Source organism: Rhodamnia argentea, chromosome 6 (assembly GCF_020921035.1).
Source record: "Rhodamnia argentea isolate NSW1041297 chromosome 6, ASM2092103v1, whole genome shotgun sequence".
NCBI classification, from domain to species: domain Eukaryota; kingdom Viridiplantae; phylum Streptophyta; class Magnoliopsida; order Myrtales; family Myrtaceae; genus Rhodamnia; species Rhodamnia argentea.
In genome coordinates this window covers 22,506,283-22,534,230 of record NC_063155.1, presented here as the reverse complement: position 1 = coordinate 22,534,230, position 27,948 = coordinate 22,506,283, and the positions used below count along the sequence as shown (strand labels likewise).

Sequence of the window (27,948 nt, the reverse complement as noted above, 5' to 3'; positions counted from 1 at the left end):
GAGAGTCCCTCCCTCATCGCCGAGGTTGAGAGTTCAAAACCCGCAGTTGCTAACGTCTTAAGTGGAGAGCCATGGTGGTCGGGTCCCGTGCTAGTCTCTCCCAAGGTATAGTCGCCAACAGCAGGCGCTGTCCGAGCGCCGTAGAGACCGTGGGTCCTCGAAAGGGGCCCAGCGGATCCTCGGTTATCAAAAAAAAAAAAAAACACTACAGTACAAGAGTCATTTGCGAACTTTTATTTTTTGTCCGGACATAATATGGTTCTTGATGCGTTCCTCGTATATAATAGGCTTCATCAAACATGATGCCGTCACAGCAGTGACAACTTTTCTTAGTTTCCAGTATAATTTATCAATCGCACATTCAATACCTTAAATTTTAACTTCTTTTATCTAAAATAGAAGGGCGAGGATGGGCCCAGGGTCTTTATTTCCCGTACGCCAGAGATCTATCCTAGGACGAGTCGAAATTCACCAAACAAGTGGATACGAGAATACGTACCAGGAAAATTGGGACACTAATACATTATGTCAGATACGCAAATTTGGACACTGATACATTATGTCAGATACGTCTACAAAAACACAAGCTTCACTCTACGGCAAGGTCTGCTCGACAGTAGCTCCAACCATGGACAATGTCGGCATAGATTACAAATAACAAGAATCAAACAATACAAAAAGGGACAAAACTGAACGCTATCCAGAACCCAATCTCATTTTCCACTAGGTGAACATCCTTTTTGAACATCAAATAATAGTTATTAACAGAAATGGCGGACCAGAGGAGGGGAGACTATTTGCAAGAGCGCCAACAACTGTACAAGACACGGGAATCTTCTGTCATGGCTTACTTTGATAAGAGTGTCCTTCCTCGATCAACTCCATGGCGGAGATGACGGTCTGTAGACAAAGTCTTGCGAAGAAGCCGTGCCATAATTTAAATCAAGGCTGTGGAGCTGCTCCATTAGCTGAGATCGCCGCTCCTTGAAGAAGTCGAGACGTGTCGTTAATTCCACTAAAGCAGAAGATGCCACGGACGGATGCCTTGGAAATTCCGTTCCCTGCAATCAAAGAGTGGAACTTTGTTTAAGAATATGGTAGTCATTCCTATAAATTTACGAAATTATGCTGCACGTGACACTAAAATCAAAGAGGAAAGCTGGGAAAAAGTTCACCTTAAAACAGGATGATTGGAGCTTGTTTAGAAACATTCTCAAAAGTAGACAGAGCAGGATGCGGACCACAGCGAACACGGTATGATGTAAATCAATTTTCCAAGAAATAGAAAGGGAAAGAGAATAAAATTTACAACTGCTTCTGAATTGACAGTAAGACACAAGAATTCACAGTCCAACATCCATTTATTACCTCCGCTATTCTTGAAGTAGAGGGCAGAGATGCTGAATCAACAGCCCCGAGCTCATCCACGGATATACTTGTCGATGCCTCTGTACTTTTTGAATCGCTAAGAGGCGACGAATCCATAAATTGCTTCCCTGAAGGCAACCTGCTACTGCTTGCAGATGCCAATACTTGACCTTTGATATTTCTCCAATCCCCGAGCAAACTCTCCTGTTGATTAATTTGCGATGATTATAGATGAATCGAATAAATCACCAGAAACAATTAACGTGATCAAGACTCACAGGAGAGATTAAAACTAAAAGGAAAAGAACATTCATATTGCATTAAGAATTCTCAGGCCAAGGTAGGACCTGACTATCAATCATAGTATTGAAAGATTAAACGAAGTAAAACAGGATGACCAATTATTCATACATGGCGTTTTGCATTTAAACTAAAAATTCATGCTCGCCAACCTAAGATTTAATATTCAAAGTCATTTTCGCGCAGCATCTTTCAAAATCATTTAGTTGTGCGCTATGCACAATGCTGCCAATGTGCAATCTCTCAATACTTGATAAAGACTTTGTAATTTTGAATCTTTAACTAGTCAGGCAGAAACAGCTGTTACGACTAGCACCATCTTGACCTTCGGTAACAACATAAATGTCTCTGCAATAAAAGCACATTTGCACGTGAACATACTATGTCAATTTCATAACTGCAGATTCGAAAATTTGAAGATGGTAGCATAACTGAAATCTGCTTTTGCCCATGTGTGGTCCAAGGTCACGAAGATAATTCAAACAGTGTAGACTGTAGAAGGCATAACAGCATAAAGGGCATACTGAACAAAATACACAAATGTTGCAGAGATATAAGAAGATCAAGTGAAAGATTAGAAAATAATGAGCAGGACGAGCAGTTCTATCAATTATATCTGTTCTAATGAAAAACCGAGCACAAATGACAAGACGGATTGAAATACACACCTCGCTTCTCTGTTTTCTTTCGTGATTATAAAAGGCGAGGGTAGTATCAAAATCTTGTGGTAGAAATATCCTGCAAATACCCAATGAGATTTTAAATTCGATATAATAGCTTTCATATTTTATTTGTAGCAGCAATCTTATGATCAAATAGCATACCCAAACACAGATCCAAACATGCTGAGAGCAGATCAAAATATCATGAGTTCCTTACCCCTGCTACTACAATGCTCTTAACTTGAGCACCACAGACTAGTTACAGGCTTCAAACTGACATCTGTGTTCCATCTTTGCTATTCATCTCATTTCCCACACAATTAACCCATAAATGCCTGAGTGCCCACAATAATACCAAGGATTTCTCCTTCACTAAGTGAAAGAAGCAACTGATAAGCTTTCTAGAAACAAACCCAATCTTCCTATTAGCTCCACAATGTTGGGTTTGCTCCTTATAACTATTTTGGATAACATTGTCTCAATTCTTTGGCCCAATAAGTAATTTTAGGTTTTCACAAAGTTGGGACAAACAAAACAAATGTTAAAACTTGTATACCCAAATACAACCATGAATTATCTTTAAAATAATACGCCTTAGCAAGTTTGTCATGACAAAATCCTGAAAATGGAAGCAAGATAACAGGAAAGCACTAGATTGTCTTAACGGCTGTCAACGGGAGGAGGACATCTTAGACCTTGAAATAGCCACCCAAATATCTAAGGACGATGCACTCCACGCTACAAACCAATGGATTAAAAGCTCGCTCGAAGAAAGGCAACATAGTTATACACACTTACTGTTGAGAATTCTGCACTTGTTGATAGCGGTCACATGCATCAGAAAGGGATCCATAGTGATGCTGGCGCTGCTGATTCAGCTGATGGTGCAATTCTGCAACTTTCTGCTTCAATCTAGCAACATCTGCTTCTGCAAGAGCAATCTCCTCGAGCTCGGCCCTTGTCTGTCCATCAGTTCATACCATGAAACACAGAGAAAGATAGACTTGCAAAGGAAAATGCCCCATTGAATTCAGTATGAACCTTGGAATCCATGCCACGGGAACTGGAAAATTGCCCAGACGACATGCTCAAACCAGCTTCAAGTGCAGCTCTCAGGTCCCTTTCTGCTTGCAGCTGTTCTTGCAATCTAGCCACCTAAATATTCATCCACAAGCACAAGGGTAAACAACATATAAACCATGTCTTACTATGTAAATAAACTGGGACATGCAATTGACTCAGCACTATGAATAGGTTTTGGCAGTGATAGAGTTGCATAAGAATACCAGTATGGGACAGTAGAAGCAACTGCGTTATTTTCTACAGTTGTATGGCAATCAATATTCCCCTTGAGGAAATGATGACTCTTGCCATCTGAGCAAGATAAGGAAAAACTGCCTTTAAAGACCCCCATGACTCATATCACCCAATTCTAAAGGGTTTCGGTTTTCAGTTCCAATTTCAACCTAATTGCCCAACAGAGGGGGGGAGCCATTACTTTAGGGGAATGGGGGCAGGCCTTAGAGGAAATAGAGACATAATCAAAGAGTAAGAAAATACATCTTGTTCGAGTGCCAAGCGCCTCTCATGCAGAGCCTGCTTCCTCCTCTCCAAGCTAGCTTGCAATATTGCATTCCCTCTGGCCTATTAGAGTTGACATGAAATATCTTATCGAAATGTTCAACCATCTACAATGCAGATCACGAACTCTTATAAAGTGAGACTACCTCCTTAGCTATCCTTTGTCGCAAGTCATTTTTCGTTATCTCAAGTCTCTGTATAGCAAGCCTGCAAGCAAGAAAACTTTTAGACAAATGGTAAAGGAGCGGCTGATAATTAACTAACCAGGTAAGTCAAGCCCATTAAAAGAGAAGCTGAAACGCGACAATGTCTTACTCTTCTTCTCCAGAAGAATCCACTGATTCCATTGATGGTGCTTTTCTGGCCTGCACAAGAGTTAAGATCCAAGTGTCAGCATTTTAATTTACACAAGTTTATTAGCGATATCTAGTTTCTTTGTTGCCAAGAGCATAAAAGATACATCTACCCAATCGACAGAAATCGAATCTGGTTACAGGAATACTACAATCGTACTTCATCATAAAACTTACTAGCCTACTCAACTACAAAGAAATACAAAAGTGATCTCTGCCCATTGCCAACGGGATTGGTGACTTGTGAAATTACCATCTACCAATAATATCCCCATCTACCGATAATGCTTATAACCAGATATAGATGATAGAACAATTAAATGCTGTCCGGACATAGAGTATGGGTTAGCCACTTTGCCGGGCAGCACCAATAAAATGCACAATTGCTCAACGGAGTACCAAAAATAAAGACTCCCAAAAGTGAGGATACAAAATAATATTCAGGTCATCTAATAAACTGCGAATGAACTAACATAATAGTCCGGCCAAAAGAAAAAAAAAATAACAGGGGTATGTCCTCTGCTCATACGTTCTACATCCTGTAATTTGAAAGCTTTCGGTATCAAGGAAGATACAAGAAGCGTGTACTTCTGGATTTCAAGTAAATAATTTGCAAACAGAGACGTAATAAAATCACCATACACAAATTTATCAACACATTTCTTGCATAGACGGAAGGGTCGACAACAACACTAATTCCACAAATAGAAGTGGCTGGTCAATCTATGAATTTAACCGTGCTGCATAGGAGTTGTAAATTAAAGTTGAGAGGCTGCAAGATTGCTCACAGCGTTTCTTCCCCACAATGTTGATCTTTTTGTGTTGAGATTGGAGCTTGACATTTTTCCCATTGACCTTCCAGAACCTCCCTCAAGCCCTGAAACTGGAAGAGTGTGGCTCTGGCCTGGCCTGATTGAAGACAAAATTTCACCCACAGATTGGAACTGCTCACCAGAATGTGCGACAGTTGAAGATTCAACTTCACTAGCAGAGCTGTCAATTTCTTTCTTCAGTTGTCCTTGTTGCTCAACTAACTGAATATTGGAATCCCTAGGTCGAGAATCAGCATGTAAGTTCGAACTGCCAATTGAAGCAGAATTATCCCTAGGTGACCCAACATCTGAATCATCCGTGCCAAAAGCCTGCATGCAGAATGAAAGAAAATTACAGTCAACAGACATGTTCTGAACATCACAGCTAAATTAACTAAAAAGAGTACCAATTTCAGATTTTTCGTTAAGTCCTTGATAAGATTTATCATGTGAAAAAAGATTACACAGAAGATAAGGAGAATATACTGATGTACCAAAATAAATCAATGACTTGAAGCACCATACAACTGTCAATAAATGTCTAGCTTTTGATGGAGAGCTACACAGCTGAAGTCATTATGTGAAAAGCAGTAGCAAGTCATTTAGGTAACCATCTCTAAGATTAGTTATCCTCTCAGTGCGATAAACGAAAGGGAGCTGGAATTCTTTCCGGTACAAATAGAAAAAAAGGAAGTGAACATAATAAAAATAATCTTAACCACAACTAGGGATTTTACTAATGCTAATCTCTTCAATGATAACCACATCAAGTAAGTCAACCATTGTCCCCTATAATGGTCAACCACATCAAGTAAGTCAACCATTGTCCCCTACAATGGTCAATGCTAGTCTTAAAACCAAGATTTGGCAAGAAACATGAGAAGTACACTCAATGTCATGCGACAATGGTTGAAATATTACACTCGATGTAGTGCGACAACGGTTGTAGTATTTTTGCAAGCAGAAAAAGAAGCAACAAACGGCATACACATGATTATTATGAACCTTATAGTCATACAGATCGCCTCCATTGCATCCACTGCTTTCACTAAGTTTTCCACTAAGCGTGCGTTCTGGATCATCTTCTGTTTCTGGATCAACTTCATTCTCTGCATCATGGTAACCATTGACTTTTACATCCACATTATCTTCATCAGATGAATCGTCACTCCCACTGTTATCAATCCGAGAATCAGCAGATATGGAGCATCTTTGAAGATTCTCTTCCTGAAATTTTGTAAAACAATATAAGCACCTAGTGAAACCGCCAGGAATGATGAAAAGAGGGTTCCCTTGAATATTGTCACTCTCACTATTTCCAACAGGAACCCTTCATAACAGCAAGTAAAATTAGCACCGATTAGTTTACAAAGGTTCCCTTGTCTAAAACTGAGTTTCTCGATATGTATCTCACTCATGAGCCAGCAAGGCATAACGAACTGCAGCTGCAAGGTTTGCAGATATTATGCGTTGTAATGAATGCAAGCCATAATATTATAGGTAGTTTCTCCTCAACAATTACACTTTTCTGAATTATAAACTAACAAAAAATTCACGCAGAATGCTTTGCATCGGTGACAAGTATCCGATTGCTTATATGGAGGAGTGGGTATGACGTTATGATTTCACGTTTCCAGCTCTAGACAAATGAAATTGTAAAAAGTACCTGGTACAACTAATGACCCACGACATATATGTCCAGTAACAAGTGTTTAAAAACTGCAGAGGAAGATTCAGATTGAGAGACACTAAGGAAGATTCAGATTAAGAGACTCTTACATCAAAAATATTATCGTACTCCTCTAGAAGACTTGTGATGATGGCTTGCGCGTTATTGGCAGCATTTGCAGCAGCTAGAAGCTGAGCAGAAGCATCGCCATTAGTGTCAAAATCATCGTCCAATTCACATTCACCAGCTAATAAAGGACGTAATAATAAAGGAGCCATGCAAGCAGCAACAGCAGATGCAGTCATCCGGTTCTCATGAGAATTTGAGGCAATAGTATGCATCATCTTCAGGATTCTGCAAAACAAGGAAGCAAGTAGAAATTCAGTTTGAAATGGAGGATCAACAACAAGATGAAAAAAGAAAATCGCAATTAACTCCGTTTCTCTTTCTTTTTTGCCCAAAAAAAAAATCATTAACGGGGCTCTTTGCTCACAAAAGGAATAGGAAAAAGGAACCTCAACTCATAAAATATGCAGTTCACCACTTATAAGTAATAGAAATGCAATAGGCTGTAGTGTGCTGACATGATTTCACCACGCAATCAAGTCTTAGCAATTTCATATGGCTTCATTTACTGCTATTCCGGGTATTAAGGTGCAACAAATTTGGACACTAGAGTGATCAGTTGCTGAAACCACATAAAAATGCCATTCAATAGCACGGTTGTACCATGTCAAGGTCCTAAGTTTTCATTGACAAATACCAAGAAACAACCAAAATGAAAAACATTATCTCATTTCCGTATGCAACTTAAAATTTCTCTATAGCACATCCACAAAAATTGATTTTTCTACTTCTGCTTTAGAAATTAACTTCCAGCCAAAAGTTGATTTTTCTACTTCTTGAGAGAAGTAAATTTTTTTTACTTCTTCAAGTGACTCCAAAACTACTTCTGGAGCAAAAAAAAAAAAATGCTCCATAAGTAAAAAAATGAAGTTGTGTAACCAAATAAATTTCTACTTCAGAAGTGTTGTTATGTGCGCGCCCTAAATGGCAGACTTAAATAAAATTCGAATGAGTTTACAATTGCGCTCTGCTTCATGTGATTTCAATATCATATTTACAATTTGTGGAAACTTTTCCCAATCAGATAAGCTTGATAACTGAAAGTAATGACACAATGATGTCAAAGCTAAGGAGAGAGGGTATACCTCTGCAGTAAACGTCTATTTGGTTCAGGGAATGTATCCTGTATCGCAGACCGCATTGCATGAGCACGAGCTTCCCTCCTATCAATTTCTGACATAAAACAACATGAAGCAACTACATCAACATGCCTGTTATAATCTAGAACGAAGCACAAAAATCCAGATATTAACACCACAAGAACTGAAGGAGAAGAAAAGACCATAAAACACTACTAGCATCATAAAACTACTAACAGTATTACACCATGGATGGTCCTCTACAGTATGAGTTAAGCAAATCTTGACATCCAAAGCTGCCGTTTGTCATTTTTTAGATCGCATGTTGCTCAACAAAATACTCATGAATGAACATAAAACCGAATGAATCAGCTGGAGCACGACAGCTGAGAACCCCCGTCCTCATATATCAACTTTCTTCTTGAGGCTAATTTTCATGGAACCTTGATCATAAACACGGCAAATAATGATTAACAAGCACTCGAAAATGGGGTTTGCCGCTAATGAGAGAAGAAAAAGATGTGGTCGTCTACATCATCTCCTAAAAGGCAAAAAGCAAGTTGACTGAAATTAATCATTCAGTGAAAGGCAACTTGAGATTGATATTGTATTAGGACAATAGATACTTCAGTACAGTGAACAAGAGATACCCTGGAATCCATTGAGCATAAGCTCGACTTACTATAAGCCTCTAGCAACGCAGTGCAGCAAGATGCTGGAACTGGAGAGGAAGGTAGCTCCCTCAGAACATGCTGCGGATCAAACATGTGAATATTGAATGACTTAGATGAAGCAGTAATAGCTCAAGAACCATATATCAAAGCTGGCAGCAAAAAAAGCACCTTCACACAGTCACCAACAACATGAGCATCTTCATCAGGAGCAAATTCATTTTTGCCTGCAAGTGTTAAGTTAAAAGAGAGTATGAACCACACTTAGCATGAACAGCAGCAGATGCAAATAACTAGATCTCTTTCATACATCTCACCCTGGCTGTACAAATGAATCAACATGTACCTTGTTCGTATTCTTGGACCCTGTGGTCCACCTCCTCGACATCTGCAGATTGCCTTAGAATACCTTCTACTTTTGTTCCTGTTTGAAAACAGTTATTTAAAGTGAAATAATTCTGAGAACAAGAAGAATCGTGTAGTTGAAAAAAACTGTTATCTATCTTTATCACCTAACATGGCACATGAAGTGTTAATCCATATCCATTCTTCGAGAATCAAGTGTTTAAAAGGCCTAGCCTAAATTTTCTATTCATTATCCTTTTGGACAATACACTACTCCACACAAACAAATTCAACAAGATATCATTCTCATTTCCCAACCAAAGTTCATATTTTCAGAAATGGCCAATTTTCCGCATAAATGTCCCTAATAATGGCCACTTACAACCAAATGCCAAGCAGCCAGCTTTTTAAAACAGAAAAGACATCCAGAGAAGTGCAGCAGGGAAAGGGAGGGAATAGGCGAAGCAAATATTCAGATGCGTATAGGCCAAGGAGAACTATGCTGCATAGGCTCCTGTTTTGAAAATCAAAAGACAAGGCATGGGGGTAAAGGCAACCCAACTGTGCGACCAGCTTGGAGCTCCTTTGGCACAAGTAGGTAAACAACTAGGGAAACATGTAAAGATGAATTGCCAGACCATCGTAGGGCAGCACACTAAATGACCCTTAAGGAGTAATATGACAAGGTAACTTGCTTTAAGAAAACGATTACAAACTCAGAAAGCTAAAGATCACACTAGATTACAGTAGAAAAACTCACCAAACTTCTCCAGAAACCGAAGAGCTTTCTCAAGAAAGGAAGGACCTCCATCAATATCTTCCAGAGCAAGCAAAATTGGTCTCCCAACGACCATAGATTTTACAGGATGCTTCTCCCTCCCTGCATTAAAGCATCATGAGGCGAAGAGCAAGTGCCAAGAATCTCCTTATGCATGCAAAAGAACCAGGTTGAAGCAAAATGTACAATTATAAGAGGAGTACAGACATTGATGAAAAGAGCCCTCAATTGTATCACCCGTGTCATTCCGGAAGATTCCGTTGTGTCCCATGACAAGGGCAGCACTTGGCGCTTGGGCAAGAGCATGTTCCAAGGCTGTTTTCCACTCATACAAATCCTCCAACGTCTCCGCCTGGGAAAAAAGGGTCAAAGCAAACAGAAGGAAAGGTGTGTATCTGAGAACTTCAGTCTGAGAATAATTAGTTTGTATAATAACAGAACGCGCTCACTGTGTCGGAGGAAATTGCACAACTATTAGGGGTAAAAATAGATGAAGCACCTTAAGAGTGAATGCTCGGCCATCGCGTCCATCAGGAAACAGGACAGTCAACAGCTTTTTATCTTCTCTAACAACAACGCTGACGGAGGTGCAAGAAATGAACCATTATAACACACATAATAATCTCTTCAAACCATAGTAAAGCCCTCAGCCGCCAAGAAAGGAAAACATACCTCCCAGAGTTGTTCAGGTCAATCCCACCCAAAGTCAGGTTCACCTCTCCGCCTCTCTGTGGGAGGGCACTCTACATGAAAAATCAAAATAATAAGCATATGCTGTATCTAATCATCCAGATACGACATCTGATCTTACTACAAGGAAAGGCATAATTTGAAACACGCCAGTTCAAACAAACTTAACTAAAGGCCAATATCACTAATTTCGACCACTCATCAAATGAAGCACAGAAAATACATAAATTGTTACAAGTAAAAAGATTGTGTAGCCATTTTGAATCTGAAAAGGTGCAAGTGCTCAACTAGATCCCCGTTAACAGAATGAGGAAACGGAAAACAAGATGTGGTGCACTTAAACATGACGATTCATCTGAATAGTCGGTAAAGCCCTTTGGTGTAAGTCCAAGAATTGAGATAAAGTGCCTCCTTTACAAGGAATTTCATAAGTTAAAGGGGAAGCATGTGGATATTTGGGAAAACCAGAAGACAAGCATAGCAATCTAGACAGCAATTAGAATTAACGGTTGACAGTGATCGCGATTCATTAGCACAAAATTTGAGATCTCAAGAATGGTTTCAAGTGGCTAATAGTGAACTTCAGTGAAATTTGTCAAAGCACCTGCTACTCTCCCAGATAACTAAAACTTGTATGACAATACGCCATAAGCTAATAATGTCCAGTGGACAAAAATAATTGTGCTTTCAAGTGGCAATTTAATGGTTTCTCCAGTCTATACATCTTATCTTATTTATGCAACAATTTCATAACAGGTGCTTGTAAGGTAACAATTTCAAGGAATACTTACCGGATATTATATTAAAAGGACTGGAATTTGGGCTACATCTAACACTGCCAAAAGTACCATGGATTTGGACACAACATTAAGAGCTACTGTTAGGTTGAAAAATCTGCTAAACTTAAGGTTAGGAGTATGTTACAACATCCTTCATCCAATTGCCCAACAAATACCATAAGCACACATTGCCAAACCACCAGAAAGTGCAGCTAGAGTGACTCTTGTAACAATGCCGTCTAAAGGAGAAATCAAGAAAACTTGGAAAAAACTCAGAAAAGTCAATCTCCAATGAAATACTTCACATGTAGTAACGTAAAATAGATACTAACAGGATCATTTTTGAAGAAAACCAAAGAAGTGCGTGTGAGGATAAACCAGCGCTTTTTCCAAGACTTCCAGCCTATTCCTGTAAACATTAGGAATTCCCGTCACTAGGTATAAAAGCACATGCAAAGATCTAGTTATTTCAAGAAAATTTGAAAGAAAAAGACACCAGTAAAAATATGATCATAACAAGCAGACACATCATACGGATGTTAAACATATTATAAGGAAAGACAAAGGGTGGATCCTCAATTGACATCATGATAGATGTAATAAGCAAGAAAAAGATGCTAGGCATGAAGCGGTGCAAAACTTGACAGTTGCTGATAAGAGCAAATGGACCATCCTTGTCTGTGTCAATCTAAATAGGTTAACTGTAGGTGCCTATTTATCAAATTACAAGGATTATTGCTTGACAGTTGCTGAGAGGAGCAAATGGACCATCCTTGTCTGTTTCAATCTAAATAGGTTAAGTGTAAGTGCATATTGTTCTGTTTCCACTAGTCCTAATTTAGCTGTTCGATTATGAAAAATTATTAACAGATCTATTTTGATAAAGTGCTTTGCAAACATAAAACATCTTCACAAGTATGACGATGATCAGAACACGCGTTTAAAAAGAAGTACCACCTCAGAATAAGTACATTATCGCAAGTGGAATTATAAAAGTACGCAAACCGAATGAGCTGAAAATACAAAAACGTGATATCTTGACTGACCTTTGGAAGATATAAAAAGAGGGCCACTCTTGAACACCTGCCAAAGCTTCAATGTATTAGAGCTGAGAATTGAAACCCCCTAAACAATCACTAGCAACAAACATTAGAACATTAAAGTCCATACATAAAAGACAAGACAGATTATTACCAAAGGGGCAACCACATATAGCCTTACACTCCAACTAAACACGAGCTATCAATAATCCTCCCAGAAATAAGAGTGCGCTGAGACAACTTTGGAAGAATTTGGCAGCAATAAGAACCGGAGTAACTTAAAATTGTGACTTATGATTGACAATACTACTCAAGAGCCATCATATTTTAGGACATAGAGGAAAAATTAGTGACTGAATTCTACAATTTACGCAACCTAAAACATGAAAGAAGAGCCTTGTCCATAGATGAGTATCATATTTGAGTACAAGACGTCAATGCTAGCCATCATATTTTAGGACATAGAGGAAAAATTAGTGACTGAATTCTACAATTTACGCAACCTAAAACATGAAAGAAGAGCCTTGTCCATAGATGAGTATCATATTTGAGTACAAGACGTCAATGCTAGCCATCATATTTTAGGACATAGAGGAAAAATTAGTGACTGAATTCTACAATTTACGCAACCTAAAACATGAAAGAAGAGCCTTGTCCATAGATGAATATCATATTTGAGTACAAGACATCAATGCTAGCTCCTATAGGTGTGACAATGAGCAGCAACTTTGTCTCGCAACCAGAACAGCGTAGAACACTGCTTTAACATGCATTGCCGGAATAGTACACGATCCCGCAAAATTATCATCGTGCGGAGGCATTCATTGGAATAGCTTTTGAAATTGTGAACAAAAGCATCCGATCCTTTCGGCAACAAGGACCATTTTACAGGAATTTGGATAAGGAATTTAAAGGATAAACCCACGGAGCTACTTGTTACAAGGATAGGCAGTACCAATGGTACATTTTCCAGATTATGATCTTTGAGAACTTAGTTTTCACAGGGTAAAAAAATAGAAAAAAAAATAATAATATCAATATCCTAGTCAAAGATACCAATCTCACTTGAATTTTAGGTACTGATAGGTAAAATATTGAGAAGTGAAAGAGGAAAAACTTCACTAGAGTAACGCATCCATCCTATTAAATAAAGGTCAGAGCAGAATGGAAAATGAAATTTAGGTTCATAAGCATTTATTGTAAAAAATCAGCAACCAGCATTCTTATTAGGAATATAAACTTTGCAGCTGCCATTATTCTCGTAAAAAACGAGGAAGAAAAGGCTAAATCTAGTTTCTGAACAACTAGAGCTAAACGAGATGCCTAAACACCACCGCATCCTTAAAGATTGTTTGAAGCCAACATGCACATACATCATCAAGCACCTATCATTATTTGGATAGCCTTCAGCGAACCTGTGGATTCGGAACATATCCTTGTGATTTAGATGTTAAAACTCTAAATTTAAAACCAGTGATAAAGTACAGGTGGTATTCACTAACAAGCCAGAACCCCGTGTCTGTAGCCTGCGAAAGTACAATTTTTGCAACCCCAAACAAATTTTACTGATAAATGATTATCTGGATTGCTAAATCTGAAAATGCCAAAGAAAAATTTTAAGCACCGAGCAATTGCACCATACCACTATTCAGAACACGAGCCTCAGCCAGCAAGAAATATCATTCTCGCAAAAATTCATCAAAAGTCGCACCCCAAGTATAAATCTCTGGAGATGAAAGTGCCAAACACAATCCTATTCATTTCTCCTCAATTACAAACTACGAAAAAAAGAAAGGGTAAAAATGAGTCCTACGCAAGCAGAAATTACATGAACACGCTCGGTCAAAATGCCTCCACCTTTTCAAGCTCAATTAAATCGTCAAACATACCTAACATCCACAGTTGTTTCCGAGCTAATGGTATAAGCAAAATCAAACACCACAAAGGACGGATGAACTGCGAGAACAATGTCCCCAAAAAGCAATGAAGCTCTAACAAAAAGTCCTAGTTTTCAGCCGAATACTTCCTCGTCTCCCAACTCCTCCTACCCGAACGCGCAAAACAAGGAAACTTCAAGTACTTAAAACATTTCTGGAGCTAGAGGCTCGTACCGTGTTAGAAATACCAGGTCTTGGGCGGTCAAAGGCCGCTAACGAAGCTGACATTTCCACGAGAGAGGTGCGCTTCCGCAGCTACGGCACTGAACTCGCGCCCAATCGAAGTCCAACCATAGCTCACATCCCCGAACATCTCACTCCGCCTGAATCGGCTTCGCCATCCACCGCCTGCCCCAGTCAGCAACGATCGTCAGCCAGTAGATCGGCGAGCGTAAGATCCGAACCGTGTCGAAGCAATCCCAACAGCCTAGGGTTTCGATCCAACAGACAGTAAAGTACCGATCACTCGACCCCCAAAAACCCACCCCTCCAACCCCCACCCCAACCCCTAAAAAGAATGGCGAGCCAGTTCCGCAATCCCTGTCTCCATGCGAATCCCTCGGTCCGCTCTCGCTCTCGCTCCGATTGGACTGAAAGAACAGGAACACCAACCTGAACCAACCCCGCTCTTGCTTATCCCTCTTCGTTTTTTTATCCCAACTGAGTGGGCGCGCGCGCGCGTGTACTGAGTGGCGCGAGTATTATACTGACGAATCCGCCATTTTTTCTATTAGCTCGAGCTCGGGATTAGGTACAGCAAAATAGTGGTTGTCGTGGGAATGTGCAAGTGTGGAGAGGAAGGCTTTGCTTTTCACCTACTTTTGGCCGTGAAGCAGCAGAGAAGAGAGGGAGAGAGAGAGAGAGTTTTCAGCGAAGGAGGAGGAAGGAGTCATGTGAAGTCAGCTTTAGTCCAACGTATAGTCGCCATCCAATTGGAAAGAGCCACGTCATTGTATGGTAATGTTGTTTTTTTTTTTAATTTGTTAACTGCTGTCTTAGTCTATTTATTGGTCTCGCCAAACAAAAGGAAAAAATAAGGAACAACTGTCTTTGATTCGGAGAAACTTATAAGATACTCTCCCAAACTTTAAGGATATTACACTTTTTTCCCAAAACTTTCAACTATTATACATTCCTCCTAAGCTTTCATTTTGCTACGGTGGTTAACCCGCTTGTCTACAATTGCTATGCGTGCGTACTTTGCTTCTCATTTTTAGAGGAAATATCTCTTTTACTCTTGCTTTTTATATAAAAAAAAATGGAGAAAAATATATAAATAAATAATACAAAAAAATAAAAGATTGTGAAATTGTAGGATATACAAATAAATTTTTATTTTTCTATTATTAGTATACTATGTGATTTGGTATTATTCTTTTTTTTTTCAAGCAATTTCAAATAAAAGAGAGATATCGGTTAAAAAGTGATATCCGAATATATTTGTATTTTTTTAGAAGTCGTGGTGCGTTGTCCATACTAACAGAAAAATAAGTGTGGTTTAATGACCATAGCAAAATGACAATCTAATGGGGTGGACATAACGGATGAAAGTGGAGGGCAAGCGTACAAGTGGGGTCTTATGTAATTTATTCTTTTAATTTGTAATTGCTATGAGTTTGAAAATCTTCGTTAGGACAATTGGGAAAGGAAATAAAACGGAGATGGTTTCTTTGTTTCGTGAAAATCAACGATTTAAAAATATAATTTTGAAAAGGTAATAACTTGAATCGCTTAGAATAACGAGTCGACCGTAAATATTTTTTGCTAACAACATGAATATTTGGGCATAGGTTGTGTGATAAGGAAAATATTTGTAGTTGGTTGATTTTCCAAACGAATAATAACTAATAATTTTGGAATATGTTTTAAAATACAAGGCTTGTAAATGACTAACTAATTAAATTACTACATTTCCATTGTTTTGCTATTAAATTCACATGCGTGGGAAGAACTATCGAGAGCCTTAGTACTCAAAAACGACGTGTGTATTAGTCGCGGAAGCTTTTGATATCACACTTTTTGTCCTAAAACTTTTTGAAAAGTTTCAAATGAAGCCCCTTTATTACCCTCCGCTGTTAAATTGACAAAAAAAACTTTACAAAAACATGTCGCTTGATTTAATATATAGACTCCCTCGCTCTCTCGTGAATTTTATTGTTTATGTGGAAATCTCATAAACTATACTTTCATTACGCTTATAAATCCATGAACCTCGCTGGAAATTGCATGTATTGTTCTATAAAATAAGACTTCGCTTGTTTTACAAAAAATGAATAAATATTTTTCTAAAAATGATCGCTTGTATCAATTCATATGTGAGAGAAAGCTTTGTATTGTTCTTTCGTCGGATGACTCGAATGAGGGAAAGACACCTCTATTTACAGTAGAAGGCATTTCGTTACACCTATTGATCTATTATTGATCTAATGGCTAAGATCGCACCTTCCCATCCACTCAACTATCCATATTAAATATGAAAATTCTAGAACACGGGACAATTACAATATCATCCGCTCTTAAGAATACTCTAGAAAACCCTAGAGAAACCTAGTTGCCAATACATTTCAAGTCTTGAGGTTCTTCCAAGTAGTATGATCGATCGGTTGCGCCGCAAAAACCTTGATTTGTAACACGATCACATGCAGATATCGTGCAGTTCTTAAGGATTTAGGTTTTCTATTATAACACGATCTCATCTTAAATTTAAAGGTACTATCGGTAAGTAGGCAAAGCACAGCTTCTTGTGTTGAGCCTTGTGAATACACATAGGAAAGTAAAGTCTGAGGACTTTGAAACTTTTATCGAATGTTCCGCTTGAGTTCTTTGGTATATTATATTTTTGAAAGTGAAATGTTTTAGCTAATCTAAGTAAAACTCTTCTAATTATAAGTATATATATTTATATTTAAATTGTGATTAAAAGACAATTGAATGTTCAAATATTCATAGTTTACTAACCTCCATGTATCTGTTGGACCAAATACATCCTAGCGCTCAAGTAGACCATGTATCTGATAGATCGGGTCCCGAAGAGATCTAGTCACCTGCCTTCCCCGGTGACCTGGACAATAACTTACTCACACTCTCGAGGGATGCTAATAGCCTCCTTAATCTCGGGCAAAGAAGAAGATAACGAACCCGCAAAGAGAGAGAGGAGAGGATAGGGAAGAAATAGAGAAAAAATAAAGTAAACATAAAATAGGCCCACGTTTAAATTTAAGACTTGTCAATAGATATGATATGCTAAAAGATAGGATCCGTAAGGGATATTATAGTAAAATTACTATTTTAGGAAGTGTCCTAGCCAACAAAGTGGAAAAGGCTCGATCCTTTTCATGTTCGTAACGATTGAATCTGGAAAGAGAAACTATGTTCTTTTCTACCAAACTAGAGTGATTTGGTAAAATTGTTCCAAAATCCTTGTTCGGTGGAATAGCTTTAAGCTAATAAATTCACATGTTTGCCTATATAACGAATTCGAATGACTGTATTCTTTAGTCATGGAGCCCCGCGAGAAAGAACTGCATCGAGAGCCTTAGTACTCAAATGCGACCAATGTACAAGGGCCGGAAGTTTTTTATATAACAACTCCAGACTTCAAACATTTAAAAAAAAAGTTCTAAATCGAGCCCTTTTATTGTTGTCCGTCGGTAAATCGATAAAATTCTTATGAAAACATGCCACGTGATTCAATATATAGATTCTCTCGCCATTTCGCGAGTTTAATTATTTGCCTAGAAATGTCATAACCCGTAATTTCATTACATTTATAAATTGATAGGCCTTCATTTAAAATCACATGTTTTTTTTTTCCTTCTTTTGCGTCGGTTACTAACTCTAGAGTCCAGACATCTACATACGCCACTCTCTGTCTTGGAGTTTGTGAATAATTAGTTAATTACCCTTAAGCTTCATGGGATTCCTGACTTTAGCCTTGCGGGTCAAAAGTTGTTTGGTTAAAATTGGACCATCTTGTTTAAGTGATTTATTTGATAGCATACTTGAAAAGGAACGGTATATAATATTTCAGTAATCATGTTTCTTTTAGTATAGGCCTCCGTTGAAAAACTTTGCAATTAAATTTGGGGTCATTCGATAAATCACCTTAAAAAATCTGTAGTTAGAGAGTTCGGGATTGAATTCCAACTCCATTAACGATAATATTATGTACCTTAAGATTAATTAACATAATATTAATTCACGCGATAGACTCTTCTTGTTTGTTTTTTGAATGTAATCAATTTGTTTAACTATCGCTTGCAATGTACTTCAATGAGTTTCCATGATTGATCTGAGAATGCTTTTAGGTGCATTCGGCGTATGCAAGCTAATCCAGCGCATCGTTCGAGGAAAATTTGTCAAAAAAGTTCTCAACCTATTGTATTTTTGCCAATTTAATCATAAACATTTTAAAGTAGTCAATTGAGTTCTAAGCCTTTTCACTTTTTGTCAATTCAATCCTATTAACCGAAATTTCGCTAATGCGAACGTCCTATGCGGCATGGCCAACGCTTATGTAGATAGTTTTTAATAATATCTTCATATATTTTTTTAAGAAAATGTAATTGTTTTTTATTTTATTTTTCTGGTTTCTTCTTCAGCATCCGGCGAGGGCTAGATGACCCTGCCGGCAAATGAAGACAAGACTATAAGGAAAAAGGAAAAAAAAATCAAAAATAAAAAAATATATTAAAAATTATATACGTTAGCACCGATAATGACACGTAGGACTGCTGATTTTCACGTTATCTATTTCCGGCAATAGGATTGAATTGATAAAAAGGTGAAAATGTTTGGAATTCAATTGGTAAACTTAAAAAGTTTAGAATTGGATTGATAAAAATACAATAGATTTATGACTTGTTTGATAGTTCTCCCTACTATTTTATGATATGCGCGTCGCCTTATATAGCGTGTACTTAAGTTGAGCTCACGTGTATCTGGCGCACCCGACACTTATTCTCGATTTACCTCATTAATTTCGATACATTAATGTTGTAAATTGATTTTGAGGCAAGCAGCACACTTTTCAATGATGGTGGATGAAAAGTATATTGCTTCCTCCATAAAACTTAATATGTTATCAAATTGTCAGAAACGGATGAAAAGTACATGTGGACGATAGTTCCAAGTTTTAGAATTAAACGAGGCCAAAATCATGCGCCGTAGGATTTGAATTAAGTGAAAGATAAAGTCTATCTAGACATGTCCATAGAACTTATGATTAATACCATTAAAATTTTCGAAACTCACGGCCCATGACACATTTATTCCAAACAAATTTCTGCCTCGCAAAAAAAAAAAAAAAAAAAAACTCAAAGTAGTGCCCCTCGATTCATTTCCCATAAACTATTTTTTTTTTGTCTCATAAATAATCCTAAAGCGGTAAAGCTAATTTTCGTCTCGTAAGAAAACCAAGCCGGTACCCCAACCAAAATCTAACATTGATTTAACATTCCGTCTAGCTTCACGTCAAAATGCATGCGTGTCCACGTACATGAAGAATCACAAGACGTATTGGATGTGGAGACGGACTAATACAACGTGTGTTGACCCATATGCATTTTAACGGAGGGTCGATCCGAGTCGAAAAAATGAGTTTGAAATATTTTGTGAAACGAAAATTAACTTACATTAAATGTACCATGAATATCCGTTAGAGATTTTTTTTTTTTTTGGTAGAATGAAAATTAATATGGGGACTTGAGGCTGTTTAATAGTACTAAACCTTTTTGGAAGTCACGGATCAAAGTCAAACGAGCCCATGCGGGGATACATACCGACATACGGAGAAGCTCATTTAATTGGGTGATTTATGGTGTACCTAACATAACCAATTTCAAATGCTGGTTGCCATCGAACGAAAATTTGAAATTATTAGACAATCTACCACTATTGCCATCACATGGAAGCGTGCTTGTCTGGCACGATCTTATTGGCCAGACCTACCCCGTTTCGGAACAAAGGCGGCTTCAGAGGAATCTTTTACCGCGGTAAAAGAAGTCAAACTTTTCGACAGAGTGAAGACAAGTCCGAATTTACCGCTACTTAAATAAGTAGATTTTTGGCTGGGACACGCGCTATTTTTGGCGCGTGAAACGAATAGCATTTCTGACAGCGGCCCACGAGCTTGCCCTGTGCGAAATGGGCAATGCTGCTCTTCGTATGAAAAGACCAGCACTTTCGAAAAAAGAAAAATGCATTGGAAGTCCTAAATTTATCACAAAAGTGTAATTAAATTTAAAAACTTTTAAAGAAATACAATTCAGTCCTAAAATTTGTTAAATAAGTCCAATCAAGTCATTTCATTAATCATGTATTTATATGATTTCTAATGAGATCATAAAATAAAAAAAGAAAATTGTAAGGAATTCATCAGAATATTTTAAATGGAGTTCACTGGAGAATGAACTCTGAGAAGGTAGAATAGAAATTAATATGATAAAGAGAGTATGATAAAGTCGAATTAGTCAATTTCTTATTCCACCGCCCCATTCGGGAATCTCGATTGAACTACTGATGAAGTTATAAGTAACACGACTATGAATTTCATGGAAAGTTCAATCATGGTAATGACATGTCTAAAATATGAAATATAAATCTAAAACGACATTATTTTGGTCCAAAATGACTTTTTAATAAAGGTTTTACCATCTGTTTGGCACATAAGCATCGGTTTGAGGTTTTATGTAATGTCAACCTAATTTAATAGGAACTAATATAGGGTAAATTTGTTACAAGTTGTCGGTTCGAAAATTTTTCGTGGTAAAAAAATTTGTTCGAGATAGATTTATCACATGTGTTCCAGTTTAGGACTTTCTGTACTATTAAACCGAAGGCTTCGTTTTTTTTTTTTTCCGTGAAAAACTATCCGAAAAACCTTTTTTAATAAAAGGATCACTAAAATTATTTTCTAGAACGAATAAACGAAAAATATTTTCATCGTCTATACGAATGTCTCGATATAAATTATCGCCGATAATGAAAATATTTTTCATTGACTAATTATTCGAATCTCGTCTGTGGACCAACCCCTCACCCCACCCGAGACTTTTGAGCCGATTGCCTAGGGTAACGCTCACATCTTTTCGAATAGATGGAATAGCGATGGTGATATGTTAAGTGTCATGTTTTGCAGCTTCAATTAGCGTAAACTTGGAGGATGATCATTCGATTCGAATGAAGATCGAGCATGGCAATTCCATAGCCTCGACAAGGAGACTGTCGCTTGAGCCATATAGAGGTTATGGGCTTTTATTGAGAAGCTGGGCCTTGGGATGTTGATATCTTTAAAATAATTAAATAATAAATTGTGTATTCCTTTAATAACTTCAATTTTTAGAATAGCTAGCGATGTTACAAAATCTCACGAGAGCTTTTGGAGCCACATTAAAAATATTAGAGTAATTGAGTATTAAATTAAAATATTTATTTAAATAATTAATAATATTATAAATCTCACGAAATAGAAAAGTAAATATTGAACTACGTGAGTACACGTAGTAACTTAAAGCTTTTACTGTGGTAATATTGCATGTGACATATGCTATCGTTTCTAGAAGAATATTATCAAATTTACTCGTCTTTGGCGAAACAGACCGAGCCTGAACTTGACCCTGACCTGGACTCTATCTTGCTCCCCGGGAGCGACCTTTCTCCGTCGACCAGCGAGCAGCCTCTCTCCGCGCCGCTCGCCGTCGCTGCCGGCCAGGTACCACCCCTCTCTCCCTCTCTCCCACACGGCAACCCTAGCTCAAGGCGAATCTTGTTCGACTGCCGCCGATTCCTGATTTTCCGTCGTGTGGCGGCGGTACGAGTCTCTAATGTTCTAGAAACGCGGAGTGCTTCAAGTTCCCTGTTGTGCGCGCTCATGTGGGAGGCGTTAGCTTTGTGCTCCGCTTCAGTGGTGAGACAAGGAAGTTTTTCGGAGGAACCCTAGGAAATTCTTCTTAGAGCTCCATTTGTTTCTCAGCGGCGAGTCAGTTTATCTTTGCTCTGTCGTGTTTGGTTTTTTATTATACCAGTAGCTCGCAAACAACCATGGAGTTTAGGGGTTTGGGTATGTTTGGCGACTTGAATCCAGCTCGAAGAAGGTGGAAGCACTTTCACCGAGCCTTCTGATATAATTTCTGTTTGCGTACCGGTGGACTCTTCGTTGCCCTTTCATGTTTCCTGTAGCTATTTACTGACGGGGAGCGAATAGGGTTTTGTATTTAGGTGCACTTTCATATACATAGATTTACGTTCTAGGTGACTTTTGACGAATTTGCAAGAGATTGATGTTTCTTACCAATCGACGATTGTTTTCTGAACGTTGGAGTGGTGCAATTGCTCGGTGCTTGAGTTTTCTTCGGCCTTTTCCGGTTTAGCCATTAAGGACTTCATACATCGGTAAAATCTGTTTGGGTGTGCACGAAGTTGTACTTTCACAGGCTTCAGGTGTGGGTTCTGGCATGTTATTGAATACCATCTTGACTTTATTTCCAGTTTAAATGTAGAGTAAAACATCTAAATCACCAGAATATGTTCCGATTTCACAGGCTTTACTGAAGGCTATGTAAATAATGGTAGGTGCTTGATATATAAGTGCATGTTGGTCACAAAACAAACCTCAGGCTTTTAGGGGAGTTTGGACATCTTGATGACCTCATCTATTCTCCTCGTTCAACATCTAGTTTTGGTCCCTTTTTCCCTCGGTAATTGATGTAAATAATGAAAGCTGCAAAGTTGATGTTTCTTGTATGAGTGCTGGTTGTAAAGCCATCAATAGTTGTCAGAATATATGCTTTTGAACCTAGATTTGATTTCCGACCAAAAAAAAAACCCTACATTTGATTTCCTTTTCTCTCGGACCTTTGTTTAATAGGATGGTGTTACTCTTGTGAAGTTGTCCTCTTATCTATCGGTACCTAAAATAGATCTGGGAGCGGTGATCTTTGTCTAGGATGTTACTTGTTCGAACAGGAAAAAACATTATTCTTTTCTCTTAACCCTTTTCCCCTGACAAACAATTTTCAAGACCATAATCTATAAGATGTGCCATTGCTACTGCCTATTGATGTACCGAGTAATTCAGTCGTTTTGTCCTCTCTAAAACAATTTTCCAAACTCCCATAAAACGCCCTTTGTTACTGCAAGTATCTGATGCTTCTGTTCACAATTTTAAAAGTACCCTAAGCTATTGCAATGAATGCCTCCTGATGACTCTAATTTTGTGGGGTCCTGAATGACTCTGTCAATGCATGTTAAAGCTTGCTTCATGCTGTTCAGGATGCGGGATAAAGTTTCTGCTCACAGCTATAGAAGTCAAATCTTAAGGTCCCAAACAGAAATAGGTTACTTATCTATGGACATTGATAGGCTCTCTTTTTATGTTGAAGGTTATGTAAATTGCCAGGTTCAATAACCAGTTTTTCCTCTATGTCCTGGAATATACTGGTTCTTGAGTAGAAGTATCAATCACGAGTGACACTTCTAAATTGTTCCGTTACTTATTGCATCCTCCTAAATTGTTCCGTTACTCATTGTATCCAATTTCTTCCAGAATTTTCTCAGCACGATCTTATTTCTGGAAGGTCTATTGATAGCTCGTGTTTAGTTGGAGTTTTGTTGTAAGCACCAAAGTGAGGTTATGTATGGTTGCTCAAGTGGCAATAGTTTTCTTGGTCTTTTGATTTATATATGGAATTCAACTTTTTGAATGGTTGCTGCTTCTGATTGTTTAGTAGGTTCGGTTGTAACTTCTAATACATTGAAGCTTTGGCAGGTGTTAAAGAGTGCCATCTTTTCATATCTTCAGAAGGTCAGTCAAGATAACAAATTTTCTTATTTTCAGCTCATTAGGTTTAAGAATGTTTATACTTGCATTTGCAATCGAATATCTATTCTGAGGTGGTACTTCTTTTGAAACACATCTTCATTCATGGGAAGATGTATCATGTTTGCAAACCATTGTATAAAAAATTTGATCAATTAATAACTTCTCATAATCGATGAGGTGAATGATGACTAAACAGAACATATCATGAAGGAAAGTCAAATTATGCTGGCACAAATGAAATTCTTGCTAATTGTGGAATAATACTTGCAATTGGATATATATGCACCTATACCCACCCTACTCTGATTGAAATAGAATGATGGTCCACTTGTTCGTACGTTCGACTGTCAAGTTTGCTTGCACTACTTCATTTCTAGCATTTTTTACTTGCTTATTACCTATATATGGTGTATAGTGAGGCTACACACTTTATTTTTCCCATAGTATGTTCATCGTCTGCTGATTGTAATCTTATTCTATCCTTTCCTGTGACAGTATTGTGATATAACTTGATCGTTGCATATGCTATATACCTCTACCGAGTACTGACAGGAGTTCCCAATATTTGTAGGAATAGGCTGGTGTCTTGGAAAAGCTGGTTTATCCTCACATGCAGTTCTTTGGTATTCTTCAAAAAATGATCCTGTTAGTATCATTCACATTATTTAATGTAAATATCTCATTGTAGATAGGCTTTTCTGAGGTTTTCCATATCCTGAACTTAAAAAAGCCTAAAGCATATCTGAAAGATAGCGCTTGTCAGTAAAGTTTGATGTTCCTCAGTCCTCTTGCAGTTCTGATGACTTCCATTGATGTTGAACCTCGCTTCTCATCTTCTTCTTCGACGAAGAACAGCTTTGCGGAATCAACATTTGCTTTTCCACAGCAATCTCTCAAAGCATTGCTTACTGCCGTTTCTGTTGTTGTCGCCACGAACACAGCAGATTTTACATTACGTCAGGACAGCCTCGAGTCCTAGTTTGTCGATATGGAGGAGGAAGAAGGAGATCGGGAAAGAGGGCTTGATTGTGGCCAAGGAACTCAAGCGTCTCCAAACCAACCTAGTCCGGCTCGACCGGTTCATCAAGTCCCACGTCTCGCGCCTGCTCAAGTCCGACCTTGTCTCTGTCCTCGCTGAGTTCCAGAGGCAGGATCAGGTCTTTCTCTGCATGAAGGTTCGTCATTTTTGTTCACCTGGTATTGGATGTGGCGCATTATTTTAGTTGATAACTGTACTGGTCTTGAGATCAGAGAGGCAAATAGCAGATGCAGATAGATTACAGAGGCCAAATAAAAAACCGAAAATCTTAGCTTGGAGGGAAAAATAAAGAATGTTTATGTCAATGGTTGTAGAATATACACTAAACTGTGTACCGAGCACCTTGCGGTCGGGGTCCGTGACCTGGGGGAGACAATCCTGCCATCTTCTTTCGGTTCGTCTTCAGAGGCGAGACAATTTATTAAGGTGGTTGAACCTGCAGTCAACTTCCTGTATATTGTAATGCCATTGTCATTTGTATAATTTGATCTTTATCTGTGCAGAGTATGGTAATTGATTAGAGAAGTGATGGAAGGTGTTAAATTTTCATGTTTTTTGTAAGATTCAATACTATTTTTAGAATCATTCTGTCCTTTGTCACTTGAGTGGTCTTTCCAACTTGTGAAACTGTTCGCAAGCTTTAATACATTGTCAGACAAAGGTTGTCTGGATAAAGGTCAAATATACAAGGGTCAGTGTGCTTGTGAGTGGAATATGATTAGCACCTGCTCGATCATTGTAACTGCTTCGAACTAGCCAGGCCATGATAAACATTCGACTAGAATATTGCCGAAGGATGTTGTCCCTTTGATAAGATCATCAAATTACACTGTTGTTTGCATTGTGTTTATTTTTTTCTTTTCATTTTCAATGAGGGCATCATTGATTGGGATTTTAGCAGCATGTTTGATTGGGATTTTAGCTATGTCTTATTTGTTTTCAGTTGTATAATGTGGTGCGGAAAGAGATATGGTACCGGCCGGACATGTTTTTCTACAGGGACATGTTGATGATGCTCGCAAGGAACAAAAATGTGGATGAGGCAAGTCGTGTGTGGGAAGATCTGAAAAGGGAAGAAGTTTTGTTTGATCAGCACACCTTTGGGGACATAGTCAGGGCCTTCTTGGATAGCGGACTTCCCTCGGAGGCTATGGAGATATATGGCGAAATGAGACAGTCTCCTGATCCTCCTCTCTCGCTGCCTTTCCGCGTGATATTGAAAGGGCTTATTCCATATCCAGAATTGAGAGAGAGGGTGAAGGACGACTTCCTGGAGCTCTTCCCGGGTATGATTGTGTATGACCCACCTGAAGACTTGTTTGAAGATCAAGAATTGATAAAGGAGAGTGAAGATGATTAGAGGTGCTCTTCATGGACTGATGTTATATGGGACTCATCACTCCTTTAATTTATGTCAAAATGAGTCCTAAGGTACTCTCGGTGCTCAATTTCATCCTTTTAACTACCAGCCATGTCAACGGATTGTCTTCCTTAATTTTCCAATTCTGTTTGGTAGAATATGATAAATTTTGTTCTCTCTCGAGTGTCATTTTGGTAATAGCCTTTGATTTTAATCTTTGCGGCAATGGAAAAAGGGAAGTTAGTTCGTTTTGAAGAACTGCTTCTCTTCTACATCTTCTGAAAATCTGCTGCCCCTTGCTGCCGACCACTAGGTGCTCGGTACTCATTTTAGTAGTAATCTGCTACAGCCATTAGAACTGCATATAGAACTGTTCTGTTTTGCCCCTCCATGCTAGGAATTTTGTTGATTATTATTTGGTCTCTCATCTCAAGACTGTTCTGATCATCGACTTTAATACTCTCGAAATGCTCCGAGCCAATTTCGAATGAACAAAAACTGACAAACCTTCATGGGACCTGGTCCTGCCCCTGGAACTCAGTGAGGACAGCAACAAGGTCGGACTTGGGCATCCATGAGAAGTGCGGAGTTGATGAACTAGTCGAGCCGGAACCAGTCAGACGGGAGATGCCTAAGCTCCTTGACTGCAGTGAAGCCCTCTTTCCCGGATCTCCTACTTCCTCCATGTCGATAATCAAAGGCTCGAGCTTGGCATTGGGGTTCCCCTCACATGCTGCAAAATGTACTGCCTAGTGCCTTTGTAGTGACTAGAGTAGCAATGAAAACAAGCGGTGTTTCGTGAGGTTGTCGTGGAAAAGCAAGTAGTGAGTCCGCAAAGTGGTTCCTCGAGAATGATTTCGCTTTGCACCATTTATGTGCGAAAGTGTCACGATTAAGTTGGGGGATATTACCAAAAAAGTCCTAAACTTGTTGCATTCGTGCTAATTTAGTTTTAAATTTTTAAATTGTGTCAATTCAGTCTTAAATTTTTTGACAACTTTCCAATTTAGTCCCAAACTTTTTAATTATGTCAATTTAGTCTTAAATCTTTTGAAATTTTGTCAATTTAGTCCTAAATCTTTTGAAATTTTGCCATTTTATTCCTAAGCCTATTATTTGAGTAATTTGTCGAAAGGACTAAATTGATAATTTGTGAAAAAGTTTAGGACTTGTTTGGTAAATCATTAAAAGATTTAGGATCAAATTGACATAATTGAAAGGTTTATGGCCGAACCGGCAAGTTATCAAAAGGTTTAGGATTAAATTGGCACAAATGAAAGGTTTAGGATTGAATTGGCACAATTGTAATAGGTTTAGGACTTTTTGGACAATTTTTCCATTAAGTTGAGAGGTGAATTAAGGAAGTTCTTAAAGTGAATAACATGGAATGGAGAATCATTCCTATGCCAAGTCACTGGGCTCGAATGTCAACCACTCTATTTACGGGCTCTATTTCTATTTTTTGGATGAGCTTCTGAGTAGAGAAGTGTTTGATAATGACGTAAAATTTCTGTTCTCGAAACATAAATTCGTTAGATA

The 27,948-nt window shown here is 38.3% G+C and overlaps 3 protein-coding genes across 21 annotated transcripts in view; 2 read left to right on the top strand and 1 right to left on the bottom strand.

Moving 5' to 3' along the window:
* Window positions 1-538: 538 nt before the first annotated feature.
* Window positions 539-15,056, bottom strand: LOC115734221 (rho GTPase-activating protein 7-like). Of its 2 annotated transcripts, none has more exons than XM_030664864.2 (22): window positions 14,365-15,056; window positions 12,260-12,296; window positions 11,546-11,622; window positions 10,417-10,487; window positions 10,244-10,322; window positions 9,952-10,096; window positions 9,727-9,846; window positions 8,968-9,045; window positions 8,793-8,848; window positions 8,633-8,702; window positions 7,957-8,044; window positions 6,856-7,099; window positions 6,082-6,303; window positions 5,053-5,406; window positions 4,227-4,276; window positions 4,058-4,118; window positions 3,891-3,974; window positions 3,372-3,485; window positions 3,129-3,292; window positions 2,337-2,406; window positions 1,369-1,584; window positions 539-1,061 (listed from the first exon to the last, which is right to left on the bottom strand). In XM_030664864.2, the coding sequence occupies exons 1-22, from the start codon at window positions 14,416-14,418 to the stop codon at window positions 876-878; spliced, it is 2,640 nt and encodes an 879-aa protein (XP_030520724.1). In that variant the 5' UTR covers window positions 14,419-15,056; the 3' UTR covers window positions 539-875. The 2 variants fall into 2 exon arrangements, with proteins under 2 accessions (XP_030520724.1, XP_030520725.1); XM_030664865.2 differs by having other exon boundaries at window positions 1,369-1,572; window positions 14,365-15,055.
* A 5,847-nt stretch (window positions 15,057-20,903) lies between these two features.
* Window positions 20,904-27,948, top strand: part of LOC115734125 (flavonoid 3',5'-hydroxylase 2-like) — a 34,249-nt gene continuing 27,204 nt past the window's right edge. The window contains exons 1-2 of the mRNA XM_048281248.1: window positions 20,904-20,915; window positions 25,740-25,746. The gene's annotated coding sequence lies outside the window, so the exon portion shown is untranslated. The remainder of the gene's footprint in view (window positions 20,916-25,739; window positions 25,747-27,948) is intronic.
* On the top strand, window positions 21,755-26,586 carry LOC115734352 (pentatricopeptide repeat-containing protein At1g62350). 18 transcript variants are annotated; one of them, XM_030665093.2, is made up of 7 exons: window positions 21,777-21,901; window positions 23,571-23,599; window positions 23,735-23,818; window positions 23,919-23,992; window positions 24,582-24,655; window positions 24,805-25,185; window positions 25,993-26,586. In XM_030665093.2, the coding sequence occupies exons 6-7, from the start codon at window positions 24,823-24,825 to the stop codon at window positions 26,407-26,409; spliced, it is 780 nt and encodes a 259-aa protein (XP_030520953.1). In that variant the 5' UTR covers window positions 21,777-21,901; window positions 23,571-23,599; window positions 23,735-23,818; window positions 23,919-23,992; window positions 24,582-24,655; window positions 24,805-24,822; the 3' UTR covers window positions 26,410-26,586. The 18 variants fall into 18 exon arrangements, with proteins under 18 accessions (XP_030520951.1, XP_048137207.1, XP_030520953.1 ...); XM_030665091.2 differs by lacking the exon at window positions 23,571-23,599 and having other exon boundaries at window positions 21,755-21,901; XM_048281250.1 differs by lacking the exon at window positions 23,571-23,599 and having other exon boundaries at window positions 21,755-21,901; window positions 23,735-23,992.